We start from the raw sequence: 23,841 nt of genomic DNA on the forward strand, positions 1-23,841 counted from the left end.
ACCAGCCCCCAACCTCAACACACCACCGTGGGAGGCGGTGCTGGGGAGAAAGGGAACCCCAGGAAGGTCTGCCCAGAACTGGGGGACCCACCAGGGTCCACGCTGTGCTCAGGATGGCCCAGCTTCCAGAGCCCTAAGCCTGAGATGTCCCCTCTATATGGGCTGAAAAGTGTGCCCCAAATTCATATGTTGAAGTCCCAATCTCGAGTACCTCAGAAGGTGACTGCATTTGCAGACAAAGTTTTTTAAAGAGGTGATGAGGTTAAGATGAGGCTGTCAGAGCGCGCCTTCATCCCCTCCGACCGGTGTCCTTACAAGGAGAGGAAGAGGCAGCAGGGCCGTGTGTGTGTGGCCACACGAACACACAGAGAGCATCAGCCATCAGCAAGCCAAGGAGAGAGACCCCCAGAGAAACGAGCCCTGCAGCAGCTTGATCTCAGGCCTTTGATCTCCGGACTGAGAAAAAGTTTCTGTTGTTTGTGATCTTTTTTTCCTGGCTGCCCCAGCTGAGTGCACACCACCTCCTCCTGCGGGCTTGCCCTCAGCGATAAGGACACGTGCCACAGACACCAGGGGTCTCAAACTCACAGCTGCCGGGGACCAGGCAGGCCACCGGAATGAGGCCTGTGGTCACCTAACCTTCAAATTGGAAGGTCTGAAGACAATACTAGGCCCCTCCGTTGTGGGGGACAAGGCTGACTCTTGGAAACCAGGTGACCTTCCGTGGGAAAAACACTGTGATGTGAATTCGGGAGGAGGTGGGTCTGCGGCCTGACCCCTCACATCGCCCTGTCCACCTACTCCACTACCCCAGTCATAGGGCCTTGCCTGGACAGGAAGATGCACTGTCCCGGAATGATGCATCCAGAAGCTCGGCCTTCTGCTGAGGGCAGCCCCCTCCCCACTCAGACCTGCTTGGGCTGGGCCGGACCTCCCACCCTGACTCACACCCCAACAGGACTCGCACGGGGAGTCCCTGCTAACATCTGAATCCTTCTCTCTCTGGTCTTGAGTTTTCTTCTGCCTGTTGCTAGCACGATCACACCTCATCTCTCAGCAGCCAGCACAGCTGTAACTCCCCTTTACACAGAGCCTGCACAAGTCGGGCAGGTCCGACACTAAACCACTGTGATTCATTCACGCCCCAGGAAGAGCCTGGCTGCAGAGGAAGAGCACCCGCTCCACAGGCGTCACTCACATGGGTCCATCTTTAATTATGTTAAATATTAATAAAAGTACAGTGTAACTGCGATTTACTGAACATACTTTACAGGACTAAGGGAGTACAATTTAACACAGTCTGGTACACAGCTTTTGAGAACAAAAAGGAACTTCAATACCATGTTATGAGAAATGCTCTAATTCACTTTGGTTTTGAATGGCAGGCTCGAGAACCACCGCCCAGAACGGAACCTATCCTGTCAGCAAGAGCCGGGCCTCGAACGAGAGGAAGCAGAGGCAGCAGAAGTGCCCTCTGGAGAAAGGCCCCTGGAGGGAAAAACCATGTCTGGATGGCATTGATTGGCACAGAAGGGATGGGACTGCATATATAAAAAAGATCCGCATAATAAACCAAATAATATTGGAAATAATACCTTCAGTAATACTTCTGTAAGAAGCAGAATTACACCACATGTTATTCACATGCATAGGAGTGCATAAGAAAAATCCCTTGTTATAATTATGGTTGGTGTGGAATAGTAAAATATGTACTGAAAATGACAAGTTAATTGGCAGAGAAATTAATCTATAAAAGGGTTGTGTCCAGAGCGGAGGAGCCTCATTAGCAACTGGAACTGAACAGAACTCACTCAGAAGACGCACTCACCCACACGTGCGAGTACACACACACACACACACACACACACTGTACAGCAAATAAATACACACACACACTGAAGGGATCTCTCCCTAAAGCATCCTTGTGCTCAGACCAGATTTCCCTGCTGGCGGCTGCTCCCAGTGCCGGCTATAGAGAAGGTGGGGACTGTCCCTGCAAGTGGGAGTTCGGGACACACAGCTCCTTCAGTAGCAGGAACAGCTCCCGGCCATCCTGGTGCTCAGAGCCCTCTGCACACCTTCAAATGGGCTGTGTGTCCCTTCCCTGATGGCAGAAAGACAACAGCACCAGGGGATGGCTGAGCGATTGCAGATCCTCCTACCCCTAAAGCCCGGTCTGTCTCACACACGCAAGTTAGAGCTGGGTAGACGGGTGCTTGCACTTTCTGGCTTTGGTGGACGAGACCTTGGCCTGAGAACTTTGGTTCACAGGAAGCTTCCCTTGACAACACTTGAGTGCAAAGCTTCATCCAGGTCCCACCTGGGCTGTTGCCAAGGATGCTCAAGTCTTCTCTTCAATCTTGCCCGTGACTGCCAAGAAATGACAAGATCTCTTGCCCATCCATCGGTAAACCAAGCTGCCAAGTAGCCTGGAAAATTCCATGAAGAACACGACTCTTAGAAACCTCATCCCAAATCTCAACACGCCACGTTCAGCCCAAGTTCAGCTTATGCATTGTGTTTCGGAATTGGGACATGGGTATCTATAGTCCCTTGCTGGGCAAGGAACTTTGACCACACGTAGTGGAGAATGTGGAAATAAACATTTTCCAATGGGAAGGCGGAGAAATGGAGCCTGTAGCCGGCCAGAACTAAAAATTAAAATCCTCTGTTTCTCTGATGATCTTGTAAACCTGATGAGGGCTTGAATTACCTACATTTTCCATGAAGTGTTCAATTCCTTCAGGTTGCTCATTCTGGCATTAACAGCAAAATTTTCCCTTCCAATTATAAACTGAATTTCTTGACATATAAAGAGGCAGCAGAGAGAGCGAGCCAGGACTGGTTAAATGCAGAAAGTGGTTTTGTTTTCAATGTATTCATTTTCTAGGTTAAACATAAGTAAAGTCCACAAGGACAGAATAGGAGGAGGTCAGAGAGATGAAGGTGCTGCCAAAAACTGACTGATTTTTTTCCTTTTGGAAACAGTGATGTTAACAGGGTTTACATCTGAAGAAACTAGAGGGCTGACTTTGGAGTAAAGGAGAAAAAAAAATGAAGAGCCTCCATTCTCGAAAGACTGCGGTTCTCTGTCCCAGTGAGCTTAGCGATCCCAACAAGCGTTTCAGAAGTGAATGTGATATGATCACACCTGTGAAGATAGCCATTGAATACAGACAGTCTGCGCAACACAGCGAGACCCCATCTCTAGAGGGAAAAAAGGGAACGTGAAGTGTAAGTTCCAGCCAGCCCTGTGGCATGACCTCTGGCGTGCTGACTCAGAACCCAGACTGAGGCTCGCCAGAAGGCGGAGGCGGGCAGCGCTGGGCTGCCTTCCCTAGGTGTTCTCTCCACACCCAGTGCAGGGTCAGCTGGCTGCATCCCCAAGCTCCAGGACGCTCGGTGCAGAGCTGAATTCTTGAGAAATGGGGTCTCCACTGGCCTCAGACAGGAGCTCTGTGAGGGGTCCATTGCTGAGCTCTTGAACATCACAAAAGAAATTCCAAAATGGTTATAATTCATGTGTGCCTAGAGAGGCGGAGTCCTGGGGTTTTCCATACCATGAGTGAAACAGTTCCCTGCAAAGAGATTTGTAAAATCCTGGTGATGACGGCATTGGCGGGCCCAGCACGTGCAGCAACAGTTCAGCTCTCACGTCGTCTTCCACGCAAACGCCTCATCAGCAAGGACCTGCGCTAGCCTAGCGTTGAAAGGCCTGTAGAAATCCCGCAGAATCTTCTGTGTGATGGGCCACATGGGCCCCAGGTTCCGGTCCTCGGGACGCCGTGCATTGGAGGCGGGGCTCTTGGTCATCAAAGCCTCCTGCTTCTCACTTAAGGGCCCTAGAATGAAAGAAGAGGAGTCCCGTAAGGCAGGAGGCATGGCAGGAAGTAAAAAGGACTTTGCAAAAATCCCAGCTATGCTTCGTATTCAGGCAGGATTTTCCTTTAAGAAGAATGTATTTGGGGATTAAAATTATTTGGCTGGATCCATTTTGGAAGCACTGAGGAAAGTGGAAATACCATTAGGAAATTGCAAAGACACTCTGTGGCGGGTGCAGGATGCCCACCCACGGGGGAGCCCAGCTGGCATTTAATGATGATACAGCGTCTGAGGCTGATCTCAAGGATTCCCTTCCAATTGCCCTTGGTGGGCTGCTCTCCATGGGTGTCAACCCATCCTTGGAGGAACGTGCGGCCTGCCGGGCACAGCCCATGGGCTTCAGTTTTCCTGCTCAGCAGCCCTCTGGAATTCCGCCATCATCGTTTCTATTTCAGGCTGCTCATGCCAAGGGCCCTGGGCCTGCAGTTTCACCCTGTGCGTCTTGCTGTGAAGTGGCCATAGGTTGGAGGGTGGGGAGGCCACCTGTGCCCAGAGCCCCCACGGGCTGAACCTCCATCTGCAGCAAGGAGATCAGTGAGGAGAGGCCTGCCGGCAGGGGCTGTCAGTCGCCCCCACGCCCCGCCCTCTGGAGTGAGGAGAGGCACTAGATCAGGCCGGCAGAGGTTGTCAGTCACCCCCACGCCCCGCCCTCTGGAGTGAGGAGAGGCCCTGGAACTAGCCGGCAGGGGCTGTCAGTCACCTCCACGCCCCGCCCTCTGGAGTGAGGCGAGGCACTAGATCAGGCCGGCAGAGGTTGTCAGTCACCCCCACGCCCCGCCCTCTGGAGTGAGGAAAGGCCCTGGAACAGGCTGGCAGGTGCTGTCAGTCACCCCCACGCCCCGCCCTCTGGAGTGAGGAGAGGCCCTGAAACAGGTCGGCAGAGGTTGTCAGTCACCCTCACGCCCAGCCCTCTGCGCCACAGCTTCTTAGTGTAACCCATCACTGCTCAAGCCTCTTTACCCAAGGCTCTTGGGATCTGGCCAAAGTCCTTAACCCATATACAGAAAAAGCATGTCCCAGCATCCTAGGGCCATATGAGATACAGAATTGGCCTTACTATCCATCTTGGGGACACAAGACAAGCTCATTAATGGGACAGAGTCAACATGTGGTCAAATCAAAGAAAGATGAGTCTAAGCCTTGGAAGGGAAAGAACTCATCAAACTCGATCACATTACCGCTCTCCAAAAAAAGGAGAAACAAAATCAAATGATCAAAGAGGCCCAAGTCCCAGTGGCAGGCAGATATATTTCCAGAAACACTCAATTAACCAAGTTCCCGGGCAAGACCATCAGTCAGGGCTGCAGGGGGTGTCCTGGGAAGGAGGGCGGCTTGTTCTGAGCCTGTCAGCCTTTCAAGCCATCCCTGGGTGCCCCGTCCACATGGGCAGCCCTCACTCCGCCAGCACATGCCTCTGCCAGCCATCACCACAGTCAGCAGTGTGGCCTGTCACCACAAAGTGACTCTCAGGCCCATGGGGGCGCTGGTATCCACAAGCTGAGGGCAGGTGGTCATGACCCAGGGGCCCAGCACCCATGACCAGCAGCCAAAACTCAGCCACACGGCTGTGACTCCAGGAATTTCCCAGAATACCCGAGATGATGCAATGATCTGTCTGTTCCCTCCTCCAAGCCCCATGTCCTCTGCTCCAGCTCCCCGGTGACATCCTGTTGGTCATACAAAGCTCAGCTCTCAGGCCCTTTCCTTCCACGAAGCCTTCCTCATCCCTGCAGTAGCTGGGATCCCAAACCATCAGCACGTACCTTACATGACAGTGCTGACCTTCCCCATGGCACCCTACCTGTCATTCAGTTAGGTGAGCTATGGCCTCTTCCTCTGCCTTCACTAGACCATAAGTTCCCAGAAGGGAAACTATCTCCTCCTCTCCAGAGAATCCCTCACCATACTGTGCACAATGACCTTTGTACAGCTAGTGCTCAATAAATGGTACTTAACAGGCCTCCTGGAGCATCCCCAGGTCTCCCAGCTCAGCCCATTCCTACCCAGCTGACCAGGTCTGCATTTGCCCCAGAGGACTCCCAGAACAGGTCCACAGAGCTCATGCTTTGCCCCGTCAGTCTAAGCACGACACTCATACCTAGGTTCAGAAACTGGAAGACCTTGTGCATGGTGTACTTGACGTTGGATGCATGATCTTCCAGGCGAAGAATGAGAAACTGTTGCTTGTCAAAAACACTGAGCCAGTCCAGAAGGTACACAGCATAGAGCCCGACCTGGAGCCTCACCTAGGACCACAGAAGAAGGGCATTATTTCAGGAGCGGTTGCCCCAACACCATAGGGCACTTTTCCAAAAGTGGTATGGCATTTCACTAGGATACCACAAAAGAGTTACCCTAGCAAAGTTACTTTCAGAAGTTGGATTTTAACACAAGGTGTTCTTCTTCTTTACAGGGGGTTTTGTGCTACATGTGCAAAGAATTCCTATATTAGGGGTTGCATTTAATCCTCACAACACCCTGTGGGTAGCCTCCATTTCACAGGTAAGGACTGAAGTGCAGGGAAGACGTCAAGGTTGTGGCCACCAATGGTGCGCATGTTCTTTGCACAATATCCTGGCTATTTCTCTGTTCCCAGTGTGACCTCTATGCCCAGCACACAATGGGCTGTGAAAAATCAACCACAGACACCCCAAAGACAACCTAGATGAGTGAAGAGCCAAATGCCTGATGCCAGAGGAACATCCTTGACTGTGAGGGTGTGTGTAAATCAGCATCTAATCAGCACTGAACCAAGTCCACAGGAGGATGTTTCTATTTAAGTCCTTTCTACTTTCTAGTACCAATTTCCTGGGTTTTCACCCTTCTGTTCCTTCTCTCAAGCCTTACTGCAAGCTGTGTGGTAAAGATTTCACTCTATTCTAAGAGAACTCTGGCCTTTCCCTCAGCTCCTGGGGGGTGATCTCTAGGCCCCTGGACATCCTACCAGACAGAAGTGTCCTGGTTGGCCTGGGGGTTTTGGTCATAGGCAGGCTAACACTGTGCTTTATGATGGGGCCTTGGGCCACATGGTATCAGTCCTGACTCTAATAGGACTGGAGACTAAAGGTCAGCCACAGGAGCTGCATGTGATGGAGCCCCAGTAAAAGGCCTGGCCCCCAAGGCTTGGCCTGGCAATACTCCCCAAGGATTGTCATATACCATGGCCAGTGGCACTAACACCGTCCATGACTCCACAGGAAAAAAGGACCCAGAGCTCCACATGTGGGCCCCTCCCGGACTCTGCCCCCTGCACTTCCTCTCCCTTGGCTGATTTTAATCTTCATCCTTTCCCTGTAATAAATCATAATCAAGAGCGTAATAGCCTCTAGTGTGTTCTGAGAATCCTTCTGGAAAATTACAGAACCTGAAGGTGGGTTGGGGAATATCTCTCCTGAACTTGCAACTGGTGTCAGAAGTGACAGCAGTCTTGGGAACAGTTTCCTCTAACTCCACAGTTCACCCTAAACTCTTAGCAAAGCTTCCAGAAAAACAAAACAAAACAAAACAAAAACAAAAAAACCAGCCTCTTCCTCTTTCGCTGAGGCCCCCTTCTCCAGGACTTCTCCCCTTGCCCCTTCTCCAAGTGCCCAGGGACCCTGCTCTGCCTATCTGTGTCTGCACAGAACTTCTCATCTCCCATCTCTCCCCAGTTCACACCACTCCCTTTGTTTGTGCCCCATCTACACCTGCCTGAAGCTGATACAGCCCTGGCTGGTCCTCCTTCCCCTGGTCTCTGCACTTCCATCTGCACCCTGCCACCAGCATGGGTTTTCCAAAGCAGTGAGCTAGCCACAGCCAGCCCTGCTTAAAGCTTCCATGGCTTTCTATGTATAGAAAGTTCTGGGCCTGGCTTAAACTTCCAGCTCATCCTCTCATATATGCAGCACTTCCCGGCTCCCCAGGCTCCTCTCTGGAGTTCCCATTTTTTAGGCAGACACTCTCATGTCACATTTCCTTTCCTGCCCAACTTGACCTGGACCTTGACCTTGAGGGCAGGGACTGTGGCTTCTCCACCATCCCATCCTTGCGAAGCCTGCACTCTGGCCCTCAACATGGTTCTCGGGTGCAAATGCTGAATACAGTGTTAACAACAAGACAATGAAAGATTGGGCAAAATATGTACAGATGCTAACTATTCTTTTCCCATTTCATTATTTTTCTAACCATGAAGGAGGATGGGGAGGAAGAAAAGCAATTACAGTGGATAAGTTGCCTTCAAAATTCATTAGCTGTTTCCAACCCACACTTTGTTGCTACCTCACATGCCAGCTCAGAAAAAAAAAGACCTCAAGCTGGGCCGAAGCTAAAGAGAAAATGAGAACGTGCCAGTCTCGGAAATAAACATGCGTGTCGCCTCCAACGCAGACGAATCATGACGAGACCATCTTGCTGTTAAGTCACCGGCCTCCTGGGGCTTTTCAATTCTCTCCCTGGCAGGCTTGTAGGCCGTCCCTCGTAGGGGAGACCAGTCTGATGAGGTTTTTCTTTTCCAGAGAACGTGCCTTTCAACAGGAGAACTTTCCAGAAGGAAAGCAGCCAGGTGTTTGTGGCAAGCTGGGGTGTTTCAGAGCAGCTGTGGCCTGCCGAGCACCTGGCTGGGCACCTGCACCTGACAGCTCTCTGAAACCTCGTTTGTGCCCATCCTCGTGAAAGCCCCCTGAGCGGTCTCAGGTGGACACAGGCCTGCACCGCAGCATGGTCCTCCTCAGCAGGCGGCGCTGAGCCAGGAAGGGGAGGAACAGAGGAAACCGCAGGGGCTGCGCGCGGGGAAGGCCTCCGGGCACTTGGCTGCTTCTTCGGGGGCTAGCTCCCCTCCCGCTTTGTGCCTTCCCTCTGATCCATCCACCCCAAAGTCCCCTCAATTCCCACCCCAACCCCCAGCCCCCGTGCCAGGGAGGGGGAGTGCGGTCACCTGAAGTGACAGTTTCTGGTGCAGGCAGCATCACTACTGCAACCATATGCACCATGAAGACAGGACAAAGACAGCCCCCAGCAGACTGTTTTCCCTCATCTTTTCCCAGCATAGGACAGAGAATCAAAATAGAACAAAAATAAAAAGGGTATTTAGGGCAAGTGCCCAATGTGCTTAAAATTAGAGAACATCAGAGCTGTGAGAAGCCTCTGAAGTTAACTGCGCCAGCCGATTCATCGACAGAAACATGAAGGTGCAGGGCAGGGCAGGGGGCTACCCAGGGTCGGTGGCCAATACCCTTGAAGCCAGGACCCGAAGCCAGGTCACCTGTGCACATGGAGCTTGTCCCCCATGCAGGGCCCCAGGGAAGAGCAATCCCCACCGAGATCCGAGGCTGAGCTGAGCACAGTCCCAGTCCCCTCTTCTCCCCAGAGAGGTACCTGGCCGAGCCTCTCCGTCCCTTGCTAGGGATTTCAGTTGGGAGTTCCCACTCAGCCTCCCCACTAGTCCCCATTCATTCATTTGGCAAATAAGCTGAGCTCGTGCCACCATGTGCCAGGCACCCTGCTAGGCAATGGTGATGTGCTGCTAACAGAAGTGGCCCTGCCCTCAGGGAGGCTGCAATCTCGTGGAGACAGAGCTCAACTGGTAAAGAAACAGACTTCAGCGATCACCTTGTGATGCACGCAGTGGAGAAAAGGAGTGGGTAGAAAGAGAAGACCGTCAGAGTAAAGCAAGCCCTGGAGTAAGTCTCCCCAACCCCAGAGGGCAAGAAGGAGAGAGTGGTGACAAGAGCCCTGGTGGCTCTCCAACCGGAGCCCACAAACACCCACCTGGAGGGCCTGAGAAACAGACCATACCCCTGTCCCCAGAGTTTCTGATTCAGGAGGTCTGGGGCTGGCAGAGCGTTTGCATTTCTGACAAGTTCCCAGGGGCTGTGGCTGCTGCTCATCCAGGCACCAGGCTTCTCGGGACCCTGCTCTGAGGCAGGCGCACTGGCCCCTCTGAGCATCCCCAGGGTAGGGTGTGCTGCAGAACAGTGGCGGGGGCTGGCCAGAGGCAGAGGGGTGTGTGCTGCCCCTGCGTCTGGGTGCCACAGGAAGGTGGTGAATGACTCCAGCAGGGTGTGCCAGGGCCTGGGGTGCCTCACAAAGCTGCCATCCCAGGGCTGTGGCCGGGCTGGGATTTACAGCTGGAGGGAAACTGGCTTCTCCTCCCAGAAATGAAAATTCACCTCTATGAGGAGCGTTTCCGATTTCGGGGCTCTTTCTCTGATGTGTGAGCTCTCCAGGGACTGAAGAGAAGATTAAGGGACAATCTGTTACTGCCACATCCCTCCTGTCCACTGAGCCTGCCCCTGGGGATCTCCTTTGACCAGAGGCACCCGCTAAGCTACTGTCTTGTCATCCTCAGCAAAACACAAAATTGAACATAAAAGCCCAGGCCTCCTGCCAGCAAAACCCTTTGCTTTTAGGAGCCAGCTAGGGAAGGCAAAAACTCCCTGAGTGTCAAAGGCCAGCAGACCCAGGACTGAACCTCGAGCCTGCCTGATAACAGCTATTGGTGGGAGGATTCACCTCTGTGGGCCTCAGTGTTCCCATCTGTGAAGCAGAGATGGATTTCAGGGGATCTCTAATGAGACGATGCATTGAAAGGACTTGGGACAGGGGCTGGCAGTAAAGAATAAAGGTTAGATCCCTTTCGCCTCACACAGATGGAGTTTCAGAAACCTTTTATCGGAAAGATTCAAGCATACCCAACATGGGGAGGATCACGATGGCGCCCACGAACTTATGGCTCAGGTTCAGCAGCGCTCTCAAGTTCAGTCAGAGTGTCGACCTGGAGCAGGAGGGCAGGGGCACACCCTCCCTTCTGTGTGGGAGAAAGTGTCCAAGTGCTTGGCCCCAGGGCACTGGATGGGGGTCAGCACGCTCTAAGTGGTACAAAGTGCACGGTAGCATGCAGATTGCACATGCATATTAAATATTCGCTCTTCTGCAGCAAGAAACACTATTTAAAGCCATTAAAATAAACTGTGCCTCGGGTCAGGAGTTCCCCCTGCCCTGCCTCTCCTTGCCCATCAAAACCCAGCCCAGCTTAAGCCGCTTCCTCCTAGGAGTCCCCAGTGCAAAGCCCACACCTGCCCCACTTTTCCCAGTCCTTTTCAGGCAGTCTCCTGCAGAGAGAACTCAGTGGTCCCAGGGCCTGCAGCGGAGGGCTCTGGCCCCTTCTGCGACCACATTAGCTGGATATCTTGCCCCTCGCTCTCCTCATCTGCTGACAGTGACATTGACTGACTCCTGTCTTCCCACCCACCCATCGGGTTTGTTATGAGAGTCACGCAGAAGACTGAACAGGAGAAAGTTTCAAAAGGCACAATGTGGTAGAAATGCCAAGGTGGGGATGGACACATGCCTCATTCCAAGCACACAACTGGTCACAGTACCGTCCTGCACCTTCTCTCTTGGACCAGGGCCTGCCACGCCATGGGTGCCAAGTAGCAACCACTGAAGATCAGACCGTTGGGGAAATGTTGAGGCCAAACACATGTCTCGGGGAAGCTGGGTTAAAAGGCCTAGCTTTGGGTCCTATATCCTCTGCTTACTGGTTGTGACTCCAGAGGAAGGCTGCCTCCCTGAGCCTCAGTTGTCCCAGTAGGAAGCCCCAGGCATGCAAGGGCCTGTGTTAAGGTTTAGTGCCAGGCTGATGCTGAGTCTACACTAGCTGAATCCATCACTTCCCATCCATACTCTGACGAGCACACATAGCCTCCTCGGCAGGCTCCGCCTGGTGGCTCTTGTCTACCAGAAGGCACTTGGGCAGAGAAGGGGGCCAGGCAAACAGGGTCACCTGGCCGGATGGGGCCAGGAACCACCAATGCCTTCCTCCTTCTCATCCCTCCCTCAGTCAGGGTGCTGGCCTCAGACAAGCCTTGAAGGTCGTGCATCAAGCTCTTCCTTCCCTTAAACGAGGCCCCTATCAAAGACAGGACAACACTCCTATTTGGTTCCTCTTGGATTTTCCTTGGACTTTTCCCTCAAGATCCATTCCTGGCGGAGGCCTGCACCACCTGACCCTCGGGGGACAAAGGTGCACCCTCACTTCCCACACTAAAGTAGGCGAATCCCCCCGAGCCGTGCTTTAAATTCACCTGGAGACAGTCTCCTGACGATGTCACAAATTTTGTTCGTAATTACAGTTGTTTAGGATTTCAAATTATATCATTTAATAATGCTGGGGAATTTCCTCTCTTTGCTTTGCATTTATAAATATTGGCTGATTAAGTGAGAGGGTGAGTGCCAGCCAAAGAAGTGAGCTCGGAGCCACGAACCCCTGTAAGGGGGAATTATCTAGTGGTCACGCACTGGGGGAGACACAACCAGGCCTGTCCAGATTCGCCTCTGTGCCCCCAGATCTTCAGAGATGAAGACGTACAGGGAGGGCACCTCTGCTCTGAGCGTTTTACGGCCAGCTGCGGGGAGGAGGGGACAGGGAGGCAAGGGTGGCCTTCCTGTTTCTGCTGTTTTCTCAAATGCCAAGCTGTTGTATTTTGGGGTAGTGTGCCCTGAACCCCATCAATAGTGATGGCAGTTTGGCATTTCAGAAAGATGCCTGGTGCAACGGATCAAGGTGAGAAGGGGTCTGGGGAGGGGCTGCCTCCCAGAGAGAGGGAAGTTGTGCAGGTGGGGGTTGCAATGAAAGGGCCAGTGGCTGAATCAGGGCAGTAGCAGAGGGTGGGAGAACAGTGGAGCTCTCTAGAAATAACTGGGAGAAAGAGGGAAAAGGACTTGTGGGTGGATTGAATCAGGCATGCTGGGATGATGGGGAAACGCAGTCCGCGAGTATGTTCCCCGATGTGCGTGCCACCTCGGCATGTGACCCATGATAGCCTTGGCTCTTAGCTGCTGTGATTACTGTTTATGCCAGGACTGAGGGTCCTCCATGTGGGGCTTGCAGGATGGAAGAGCCACCTGCAGCAGGAAAGTGCAGATGTGGCACGAAATGGGCCTGGCCTGAGTCACAGCTGCAACTTGATTTGTGTCTGTCAGCACACGCTGGGCACCCCTCTGTGCTCAGCGTCGTGATCGTGATCGTGCTGGAAGAAACCACAACCCCACCTTGAGGCGTCACACCCAGCGCCACTTTCCTCCTGCTGGCGCCCCTTTCCTCCTGCCAGCCCCAGCCCTCAGATCGCCCTCAGGGAGCCACCTTGAGAGCCAGACAGGCTGCCCTGCCTGTTCTCTCAGACTCACTCCATAGGGGTCCAGGGCCAAGAGTCACAGGTGAGAGCAGTTCTGGGTCACGAAGCTGGGTCAACAAGCTGTGCTGGCCAAGCCACACACAAATAGTTTCTCCAAGACCCTGTGTCCCCTGTGACTGTGGCCGCAGAGCCACTGGGTCATTCCCCCTTTGACAATCATAGCCCTGTGCCCAACTGCTCTCTTCATCAAACCCAAGCACAAACACACACAGGTTTCCTGTTTCTCCGGGTCTCCGTTTCCTTATGAAGGCTCCCTCCCGGGTTACATGAAACTTACGTTAAACAAGTATGTGTGCTTTCTTGCTTTAGTCTTTTATTACAGGTGCCTCAGCCATGAACATAGTAGTGAGATATTCCTTTTCCACTCCTACACTATCCTCCGCTTAAAACCCTCCGAGGGGTCCCATCTCTCTCAGGGTGAAGTCTAGACTTCTTCTGAGGCTCACTAAGTCCTGGGGGTGCGGCCCCACGTGCCACACACCCAAGCCCCCTCCCTCAGTGCCCCCCATCTCCCACACCACGCGGCTGGCTGTGTTCTGCATGGTAGGTGGTGCTGACCACTGGGCCTTTGCACACGCTGCTCTCAGTTCCCTGGCCAACTCTCCTTCGGGCCTCAGCACAGACATTCCCTCTCCTAGGAACCTGCCTGATGCCCTGTTCTCAGGTGGTTCTCTGGTGGCCAGAGCTCCCTGCCCAGCCTCCATCTTCTCTCCCTGCCAGTTGCACAGGAAGGCAAGGACCACACCTGTCCTGGCACTGCTGTGGCCCCAGGACTCAGCACCATGCAGGGGACATAGTGGCAAGAATGAATGCAGGAATGCAAGACAGACTCATCGCTCTCTAATCCTTACAACAGCCTGGTAAAGCAGTATTATTACCCCATTGTGTGACAAAGCAACTGAGTCTCAGAGAGGCTGAGACAACTGCCTAGAGTCACACAGCCAGCAAATGGCCAAGCTAGAAACCTGATCCACACTAATGGCTGGTTGCAAGGTGCACTCCTCCCACCTGGCACCAGAGCAGACTCTGGGGTACCTGTGTCCCTGTGGCATCTTCCTTGCCAAACTACAAAGTCCAACAGGGCAGGCTGGAATCCCACCCGCTGCCCCTGCATGCTGCCTCCCAGATCCGACGGCCTCTGTAATAAGAAAGAGGGGACAGGGCCTCTAGGCCTGAAGTCCCACCACCCTGGGGCCTTCCGAGATTCCACAGCAGGCCTGTTCCTGCCTTGCCATGCGAGACGCTGAGCAGAGCAAGGATTGTAAAGCCACTCCGGAACAGGCAGCGGCATTAGCCTTGCTGCATAAGCCCTGCTGCTGAAGCACACAGCCAGCCCAGGGAGCCCAGCATGGAAAACTATCCCAGGGCTAAAAGGTGCTGAATTCACCATTAACAGCATTCGAAAAGGCTAGAAATGTACAGACATAGTTCTGAAGGAAGAACAAGAGATACGATTGAGGAATCAACCGAAAATATTTTTCAACTGAGACTCTGTCAAAGAAGCATTGAAAATCATTGGTGGGTAATTTTTTAAACCAACAAAACAATCCGCCGCTCGAGAGAATGCTCTTAAGACAATTTGAGAGTCGGGTGTCCTCGCGTCTGCCGATTCTAATTGCCGGGTGTCTTGCTAAATGGTAATCTTCCTAAACGCACCCTCATTCTCCTGCTGAGGGAGGAGGGGGAGGTGGCAGGTGACCAGCAGGGAAGAAGGCAGGGAGCCAGCCTAAGAGCCCATCAGTTTTCAGCTTTTACATCCATGAATAATGGGGAACAGCATTTGCACATTAAAACGCTTCTCTCTGTTCCTATGCTAAAACCCAAGCCCACAATGCCACTTGCATAATAACAACAAACCAGCTCCTTCTGCCGGGGGCCAGCTCGGGGGGGATACGCACAGGCATGGCGTTGTTGAGGGTGTTGTTGTAGACGCAGGCGCGCAGTGAATAATCAAGCATGCAATTTTCAAACAGCTGCAGAGCTTCTGTCACTTTCTCATGGAAGTCGTCTGCAGATTTATTCGAACTTGCAAAGTAGAGATAGTCTGAGTACAACCTGTGAATAAAATAAATGTATATTTTTACCACCCATGAACGTGCAATCACACCATTTGGGTGACAATGAAAATCAATGTACAATTACATTATCTTATCCAGTTTTCCTGATTGAAACACAACCACCCCTCTTCCTTCCCTTGCAGATGAGCCACCTCCCTTGTCCCTTGGAGCTCCCACCCTTCTCGTGGTCACCTAAGCTCTTCCAGACCCAGACGTGTCTACACTGGCCCCACACAAGCCACTGGCCGCTTTTCTGTTGTTGCTCGTTCTAGTCATCTCAGGCAGCCTCTGTTTTCACAGTAACAGGGAGCTTCAAACAATACCAGATTACAAAAATGGTACACTAGCAAAGAGAAGCCATGAAAATTTTATACACCTTCTCATTCCTCTCTCCTCTGCTGAAGGGAGCAAAAATAAGAGCATCTGTTGCTCTCGCAATATTACAATTTCACATGAAATTCCCAGTCCTTTGCATACACATTCCTGACATTGAAAAAAAAAATGATGAAATGTGTCTTTCTAGGTTGGTAGGGACCTTGTTTTTAACACAATATAAAAGCACCCCCACACATGCACGTGAATACCTGCAGACTTACACGTTTACCTGTGGACATGGATCTGTTCATAGACACCACACACGCTATGGCAGATCGCTGCCACACAGGAACTGGTTGTCTTCCTTGACCCACTTCGGGCTCCTCTGTATCCTCCTCCCAAGTAAACCTCAACTTTTCTACCTCCACGTCCATCTCTGCATCACCCTATTTTACCAAGAATCCTGCTGTTAAACAAACTTGATGAGAGGCTACTGTTCTGGACTGAGCCTCTGCACAGGCCAGAACAGTCATCTGTGCTAGGTGCCACGTAACTGAACTGAACTCAGAACGGGCCAGTTTCCAAAAACCAGGGGATTCACAGCAACCAGTCAGACGTCCCCTTTGCTTTAACCCTAGAAGGAAAGTCACTTTGAAATGAACAATCCACTCTCTGTTCCCTGTTTTTGCTTCTTCAGCCCATTTCTGCCTATAAAGCCAGAACCTGGCTGGGTCCACAGGGGCACCTTCGTATTACAGGAATGGGATGCTGCCCTGTTTATGGACCGTGCTAATAAACACCAGGGAGATCTTTAAACTAAATTTGTCAAAATGCTGTTTGTTGACACGGCTACGCTGGTTCAGCCAGAATCCCCCACCCTTGACAACTGATCACCCTTCTTATCCGATCAGGTTCCTGGTCCACCACCTCCAGGAGGTGCCTGGCCACCTGGCCTGTCTCCAGCAAGAATCCCATCGGGTTGGTTTAGCCGGAATCCCCACCCCTTCCCCCTTGATGTTTCCCTTTAGTAACTTTCCAGCCACCAACCCCCTCGCCCTGCTCCTGGCTTTTTTTTTTTTTTGAGATGGAGTCTCAATGTGTCGCCCAGGCTGGAGTGCAGCTGCGTGATCTTGGCTCACTGCAACCTCCGCCTCCCAGGTTCAAGCGATTCTCCTGCCTCAGCCTCCCGAGTAGTTGGGACTACAGGCGCCTACCCACCAAACCTGGCTAATTTTTTTGTATTTTTCATAGAGATGGGGTTTCACCACGTTTGCCAGGCTGGTCTTGAACTCCTGACCTCAACTGATCCACCTGCCTCAGCTTTAAAATCCCTACTTTTCCTAGTTGTATTCGGAGTCTCTCTCCTCTACTGGAAAACTGTCATGGCAGTCCCTATACCTACTACCATGGTCCTGAAGAAGGCCTGCACTGCCATTTTAATAAATGTCAGGGCCAGGCACAGTGGCTCATGCCTGTAATCCGAGCACTTTAGGAGGCCGAGGTGAGAGGATCACTTGAACCTAGGAGCTCAAGGCCAGCCCAGGCAACATAGTGAAACCCTGTCTCTACTAAAAATACAAAAAATTAGCCAGGCATGGTGGTGCGTGCCTGTAGTCCCAGCTATTCTGGAGACTGAGGTGGGAGAATCACCTGAGCCCAGGAAGTTGAGGCTGCAGTGAGCCGTGATCGTGCCATTGCACTCCAGCCTGGGCAATGGGAGTGAGACCCTGTCTCAAACAAAACAAAACAAAACAAAACAAAACAAAGTGTTTTTATCTTCAACAGAACTTTCAGGGTGTGAATTTCCTATTCTTTTTTCTCCTCTCTCTCTCCTTATAGCCCCTTTTGTCTGTTTTCAACCTTCCTGCCATATGTCCCACTCTCTTCTTGCACACACACCTCATCATGAGCCCCATGGCTCTTCCCAGAACCCTTCACACACTCACAGCCTTCGTTGTGTCACCTGCATCTCTGGATCAAGGGTGAAACCGGGCTTATGAAAAATGTGGCCTACATGGCTCTGCGGGATCAGGCTTCTCTCTCCTCGAAGCTCTATACTTTCTATTCCTTCAGCTTCTCCAACCTGGCTTCCCCTCTTTCCAGGGACTCTTCATCTGCACCCATATCACAGGAAAGAAAGAGAGTCTGTCCTGTGACTCTCCTTCTGCACCCATGCATCCGGGTATCTGACATCCATACTTCCAAATACACCCAGACCTTCAGCCACACACTGTCCTGCAAAAACTGTGCTCCCTTATAGCAGGGTCTGTTGCAAATGTGCCTCCTCCACCGCCCTCCCCTCTAACTGAGGTCATGATACAGGGATCAGCATTTCTCAGGGACAGGCCCAGAAGCTATCCACCTCCGTAGCCCACCTTGGCACATGGGGTGCCTCTGACACAGCCCGCTAGAATTCATCCACGGCCAATGTCCACAGAGGACACCTCTTGGAAGTCTTGAGCGAGTGGTTTGAGATCTACCCACAGAGTTCCTAGAATCAAAACACCCACCGGAACAGGAGTGTTCCGTCTACCACAGCCTGGTCAGCCAAACTGTCCAAAGGGACCAGTCAGCAAAGGTACTCGGTGGTCACTGAGTGGATTTCCCCAGATCCACACTCACCTGAGAATATTCCCCACGACAACACCACATCAGCTTATTACTGGCGTCCCCAACATCACCTGTGCTATTTTCCTTCTTCAGAATTAGGAGACACATCGAAACTGAAACACGGCATCTGTCACCATAGGGTCGCTCATAGTTACTATGACTTAAATGACTGGTCAATAAATGCCAAAATCAGATACACGTGAACCTTCAAGCAGGGTTTGGCTGTGTGCACTGAGGGGTGCCAGGTGGCAACGGGTCCGAGGGGTACCCTTCCTGGCTCACACATTTCCTACGAGTCCTGTCAATATTATGGCTCAGCCCAAGAAACTGCGTCAATGAAAAGTAACAGATGCTTCTGAAAATGTCATAAAATCCCACGTTAAATAAGAATTTGAAGCCCAGTTTTTACCAAAGATGCCCACAGAACTACCCAAATTGTTTGGCGGAACTGGAATTCCATCACATAAATTACCTCATACAAACCCAAACATTGGCTGAAGGTTTCCATACTGAGAATTTCTTTGTGGTAATAACATTTCTTGCAGATATTTGGCTCATAAGTAAAACAAAAGCACCTAAGCCTGTCTTGATTTTAAATACAAAGTCACTTTATGAGGGATCTACTGATTGCATACAATTCTTCAGAGATCAAGAAGTAATCCCTGGGAAAAACTGGGACATACCCACTGTTCCAACCAGGCAAGCCCACCCCCAGCAGGTGAAACGGCTGATTTTCATCTGTTTGGGGTGGGTTAAAGTGAGTCCCATTTACAGCCTTTGAGAGCCAGGTCACGCTCCTTCCTGGGCTGGATGAAAAGAGACTCCTTTGGCCTCTCAGTCACCTCTAGATACTTTGGATCTGCTCAGAGAATTGGCAGTGGGCTTTGGGAGACCCTTGAACCCCACTGTGAGAACCCACTCTGGGTCCCTGGCATCCTGCTGTGTCACAGACATCTGAACAGGGTCTAGATTCACCACAAGCCATGGCCACCATCTGGATTCTGTAGCTGGATGGACAGTGGACACCAAAGAATTATGTCCAAGTCTTAAGCCCAGCCCCTGTGAATGTGACCTTTCTTGGAAAAAGGGTCTTTGCAGACGTCATTAAGTGCAGCATCTTAAGATGAGATCCTCCTGGATTTAAGGTGGTCCCAAATCCAATGGCAGGTGTCCTTATAAAAACAGGAGAGGACAGAGAGCACCACAGAAAGACGGAGGCAGAGCCTGGAGTGCAGCGTCTATGAGCCAAGGAACGCCAAGGACTGCTGGAGGCTACCAAGAGCTGGGAGCAGGGGACGGCTTTTATCCCTTAGGGCCACCAGAGGGAACCAACCCTGCAGACATCTTGATTTAGGACTTCTGGCCTCCAGAATCATAAGAGAATACATTTCTGTTGTTTTAAGAAGCCAAGTTTGTGGTGATTTATTCCGACTGCCCTAGGAAACCAATACAGATTTTAAACCCCAATTCCAAGGAAGACCAGTAACTCCAAGGAGTTATTTTCGCTGACACCTCTCTGCCACCCTGAGACCCTGGAACAGTGGCCATGAGGGTAGCGGGGGACTGGAGCCATGTGGCCAGGTTTCCCACAAGGAGGCATGAAGGAAGGCAAATGCACTTCCCTTCAGGGGAGTACTCGGACAGGGGAGCACTGTTTGGGTTCTCCCCAAAAATTAAGCGAATGCTTCCTAAGACTGTCTTCAAGTAACAAAGCTATCATTTCCCCCTTGACGACTCTCCAGGGGAAAGCAGTGAGTTAATAATCTCGGGTGAGGGAAAGCCACTTGGGTGGGTTAAAGCCACTCAGAAAATGTCGAGAAGAACAGCAAACACATCAAGAATAAGTATCCAGTGGACCTCAAAAGGCTGGACAGGCACACCATTGAACAAGATGAAACATACAGAGACAAACTGAAATGTCCACCTTTTAGTCTTCAAAATCCACTGACCCATGAGGAAGTGGGGGAAGGAGACCAACACGGAAAACACACAGCTCACGATGAATCATCACAGAACTGCAGGGGCACAGATGCAACCCCAGGAAGCATTAACAGAGGCACCGCATCAGGAATGTGGGAGGGCGGAGCCAGGCAACAGGCAGCTCACGGCCTCAGCGGACGCTTGCTTTCAGTGCTGGGCACCAAACCTGGCTGCTCTCCCTGGAGATGCGGCCTCAGCGGACGCTTGCTTTCAGTGCTGGGCGCCAAACCTGGCTGCTCTCCCTGGAGATGCAAAACCTCAGCAGGAGGGAGCCCAGTCCCGAACTCCTGAAAGACTGACCAGCAGGCAGAAGGTTTAGGAAGAAAACCTGGTGCAGGCAAGGGGAAATATCTCCAGTCACGGCAGCCCAACACAATCAGATGGTCCTAGGAGGCAGAAGCAGCCTAGGCTGGAGGGAAGGAGGGCTCCAGGGTAGCGTGGGGGCCAGGGGACCTGATACCCTCCCAGCCCTGAGTTTCAGGGCTGCCCAGCCCCCTCCAGCTGAGCCACCTCATTTTCTTACTCTCAAACCATCCTGAACAGATGGGTATTACATTTGGCCAGGACTGTTTCCAACGACAATTCCAAATATAAGTCCAAATGCATTCCAGGCCTTCTGTGCTGCGGTTATTTTAGAAGGCTGCCGGTGCGGCCCCTCACACTGGGCCTGTGCTCATGGGGTGCTGCTCAGTCCCTTTCCTGTGGAGTGCAGGGGTCCTGGGACCCCTGGAGGAGCAGTGGGATGGGAAATGTATGTTGGGGGCATAGGGCTCCATCAGTCCAGTGCCTCTGAAAGTGACCATGTCTCTCCCCAAGGGACAAAGGAGAGGCCAGCAGTGGGCAAGGCCCTACTATGTAAAATCTGGATGATCACCCCAAGACCACTGCTGAATTCATTCAGGGACACTTACAGGGTGCTGTTCTGAGCCAGTGTGAGCACAGGTCAGTGAGCTGATCACTATTAAAGCAGGACAGGGCTCTGTGTGATTGCTTTCTGGGTTTAGCACCTGCAATGTTCTCAGTTTCCACTCCTGATGTGGATGCTGGGGGGTAGGGAGGGCCACCACCACCAGGCCCTGTGCAGGGTGCTGCAGGCATGCTCTGCTTCTATCTTCACAACCCCACAATGAGATACGGGCCACTGCATTTTATGGAGGAGAAGGCTGACACTAGAGAGGTTAAGGAGTTTGCCCATGGTCACGCGGCCCAGGAAGCTCCAGGGCAGGACAGGGACCCAAAGCAACCCAGGCCTGCCTGACCCCAAAGCCCCTCACCCAGCAGGATGTGGCCCCTGCCCTCCGAGCTTAGGTAAGGAGACAAATCCATGGCTGACTAGAGTGGGTGCTGGCCGTCTGCACTGACAGTTTTCGGGTTTTGTTTGTTTAGATGTTTTTATTATTTTGGGTGCACAGTGATTTGGAAGAAAAAGTCAATTCTACTCCAGAGCTACTTAGTAAGTCACAGGAGACTGATAAGCAATTACAAATATAATAGAGTGGCAAACAAACACTTAGGATAAACGTGAGGAACTCCAACGCCACGGTCGGGAACAGCAAATGTGTTTATGGAACATCGCACTGGGCATCTAGAAAAGTGACAGCAACAGCAAAAGGGAATTCAGGCATCTATCATGAAGCCGGAACACACTGCGGGATCTTGTACCTCTTGGAAAAGCTAATATTCCTTGGTGATCGCAATAGCTCATTAGAGTTCAACGGATCCAGTTCCTAAGTGACGATGTGGTTGTTCATTGGCCTGCCCTCTACGTGGAGAACTCCGCAGGTCCCGGCTCCACTGCCACGAGTTTGGGAAAACTTCTCTCCACGGTGGGCTCCTCCTCCTTTTGCAGTATTTTTGTTCATATCATTTTTATATTGAGAAATGATCCACATACCGTAGCGTTCACCCATTTAATGTGAACAAGTCGCCAGTTTTTAGTAGACACCACACAGCTGTGCGAACACACCACTCCCCAGTCCCAAGGTGTCTTCATCGCCCTGATAAGTGACTGCTGGTTCTAACACAGCAGTTTCCAAAGGGACTCATGTCAGAAGTCACTAAGATCACCCAGCTCAATAGGCACCCAAACACACAAGCTTCAATCTCAGCTTCAGCTCAGACAAGGGCAGGTGCTCGGTGGCCTTGAGCTGTGACATTTCCTCCAGTTACTGCTCCATGCATGGGACTTCTCAGAGGGCCACTTTTGAGAAAAGATCCCAAGCTGGTGCTGCAGTTGCAGGCGGCGGGGAGCAGGTGACCATCCCTGGGCTGGCTCACCCCAGTGGCACTGGCTCCACCTCCCGTATTCCTCAAACACCCCCAGCTGGTTCCTCAATGACAGTTACGGGAACGGTCACATTTCCTCAGGCAGGAGGACCCGAGATGGGGACACGCTCATGTCCTCCAATTCACCCTCAACAACATCTTGCAGTCCTGTGGCCACGTGAGGGTCGTAATGAGAGGCAGCCAGAGCACCTGGCCTCGTTATTCTCCATTTGCTGGAATCCGAATTGAAATCACTGATCAATAATTCCCAGCCTGTGATATGGTACCATCAATAACGATTATATATATTTTTCCTACCAGGAAAAAAAGGCCATTTAATGTAGCTGAGACCGAGACCTTTTGTTCCACCGAATCACGAACTGTGACTGTCTCATTAGGAGGCTCGATGAGACAGGACTGGCCAGGCCAGCTGATCTGGAGGGACTGTCTACGGTCACCTTAGACTGAACACGGGGGTGACACTGGGGAGGCTCATTTTCTGCCAGTTAAGAACATCCACGTTTGGTCCTAAAAACGCCCACATGAATGACAGGTGTCCTGTTTATCGGGGCCATTCTATTTCCTACCAGGCCCTAGGTTCCTTGTGCACAAGTGGGCTTCCCAGCCCCTCTTTGTTCCTTCCAGAGCATCCAATCACAGGGCCCCGGTAACTGTTCACAGACTGGGAGACAGCACTTCTCAGAGACGACACCAAGCATCCCTGACATCTCCGAGCCTGGTGTGGTTTACAGAGCACCTTCTCGTGATTCACCAGTGATCCTGATGGCAGATGTTTCTACAGGCAAGAAACCTGGGGTGCACTGAGGATTGCCCGGCTACCCTTGGTTACAAAGCCAGACCCAGGGTGTGGGCCCCTCACTGCAGGGCAATGGCCACTGCACACCGGGGGGTCCAGTATGTGACATGTGTGACCTCCTCCTTCAACAGCGTCAACCTCACTAAGCAGCCCAGAACTCTGGGCAAGACAGGTCCCAAAACTCTGGCTGCCCCAGGGTCGTTTCTAAGTGCCCTCCCTGATCCCGGCCCAGCGGGCAACATCTCACCTTGGGATCTCTATAGATACAGACACAACGGGGCTCTTTTTCCCTAGGGTGTGCCTCCTGCTCGGAACTGTCCTTTCCAAACAATCGTGTGGGAATACACAGGACTGCCAAGAACTTCGCAAACATTTCCCCAAAACATAAACATCGTTCAACACTTGGGAGTTTTCGGCTTGGTGGTTTCTCTCCCACCAATAACAAGATGTGGCGCCTCACCAGGCAGTCCCTCCTGAACAGTCTTCAGAGAACTCCTTCACAAAGACCGGAGCTGTCCGTCTGGCCTGGGCGCTGCCAGCTCTCCCTCCCCTCTCTGTGGTCAAGGCCAACCCCCTTGACCTCGGGTGGCTCAACAGCTCAGTCCTATTAAAGTGACCTCGCACCACTTCCAGGGCCCATATCAAGGTGTGTCAACAGGCAGCTTCTGGAAAGCAAAGTGCCTGAACCCACCAGGAATCAATAGGCAGCTTCAATAAAGATACCGCACTACAGTAGTCCTCG

General features: G+C 52.0%; 1 protein-coding gene across 6 annotated transcripts in view; it reads right to left on the reverse strand.

The window, feature by feature from the left end:
- Window positions 1-1,190: 1,190 nt before the first annotated feature.
- CHST15 (carbohydrate sulfotransferase 15) overlaps window positions 1,191-23,841 on the reverse strand; it is an 85,163-nt gene continuing 62,512 nt past the window's right edge. For 3 of the 6 annotated variants that reach the window (XM_005566678.4, XM_074003020.1, XM_005566677.4), the window contains exons 6-8: window positions 14,954-15,110; window positions 5,981-6,128; window positions 1,191-3,842 (exon numbers count right to left, since the gene is read on the reverse strand). In XM_005566678.4, the coding sequence (XP_005566735.2) occupies window positions 3,652-3,842; window positions 5,981-6,128; window positions 14,954-15,110 (496 nt within the window). In that variant the 3' untranslated portion in view covers window positions 1,191-3,651. The remainder of the gene's footprint in view (window positions 3,843-5,980; window positions 6,129-14,953; window positions 15,111-23,841) is intronic. The other 3 variants (XM_045361716.3, XM_074003022.1, XM_074003021.1) reach the window with 1 other exon arrangement.

Source organism: Macaca fascicularis, chromosome 9 (assembly GCF_037993035.2).
Source record: "Macaca fascicularis isolate 582-1 chromosome 9, T2T-MFA8v1.1".
NCBI lineage: Eukaryota > Metazoa > Chordata > Mammalia > Primates > Cercopithecidae > Macaca > Macaca fascicularis.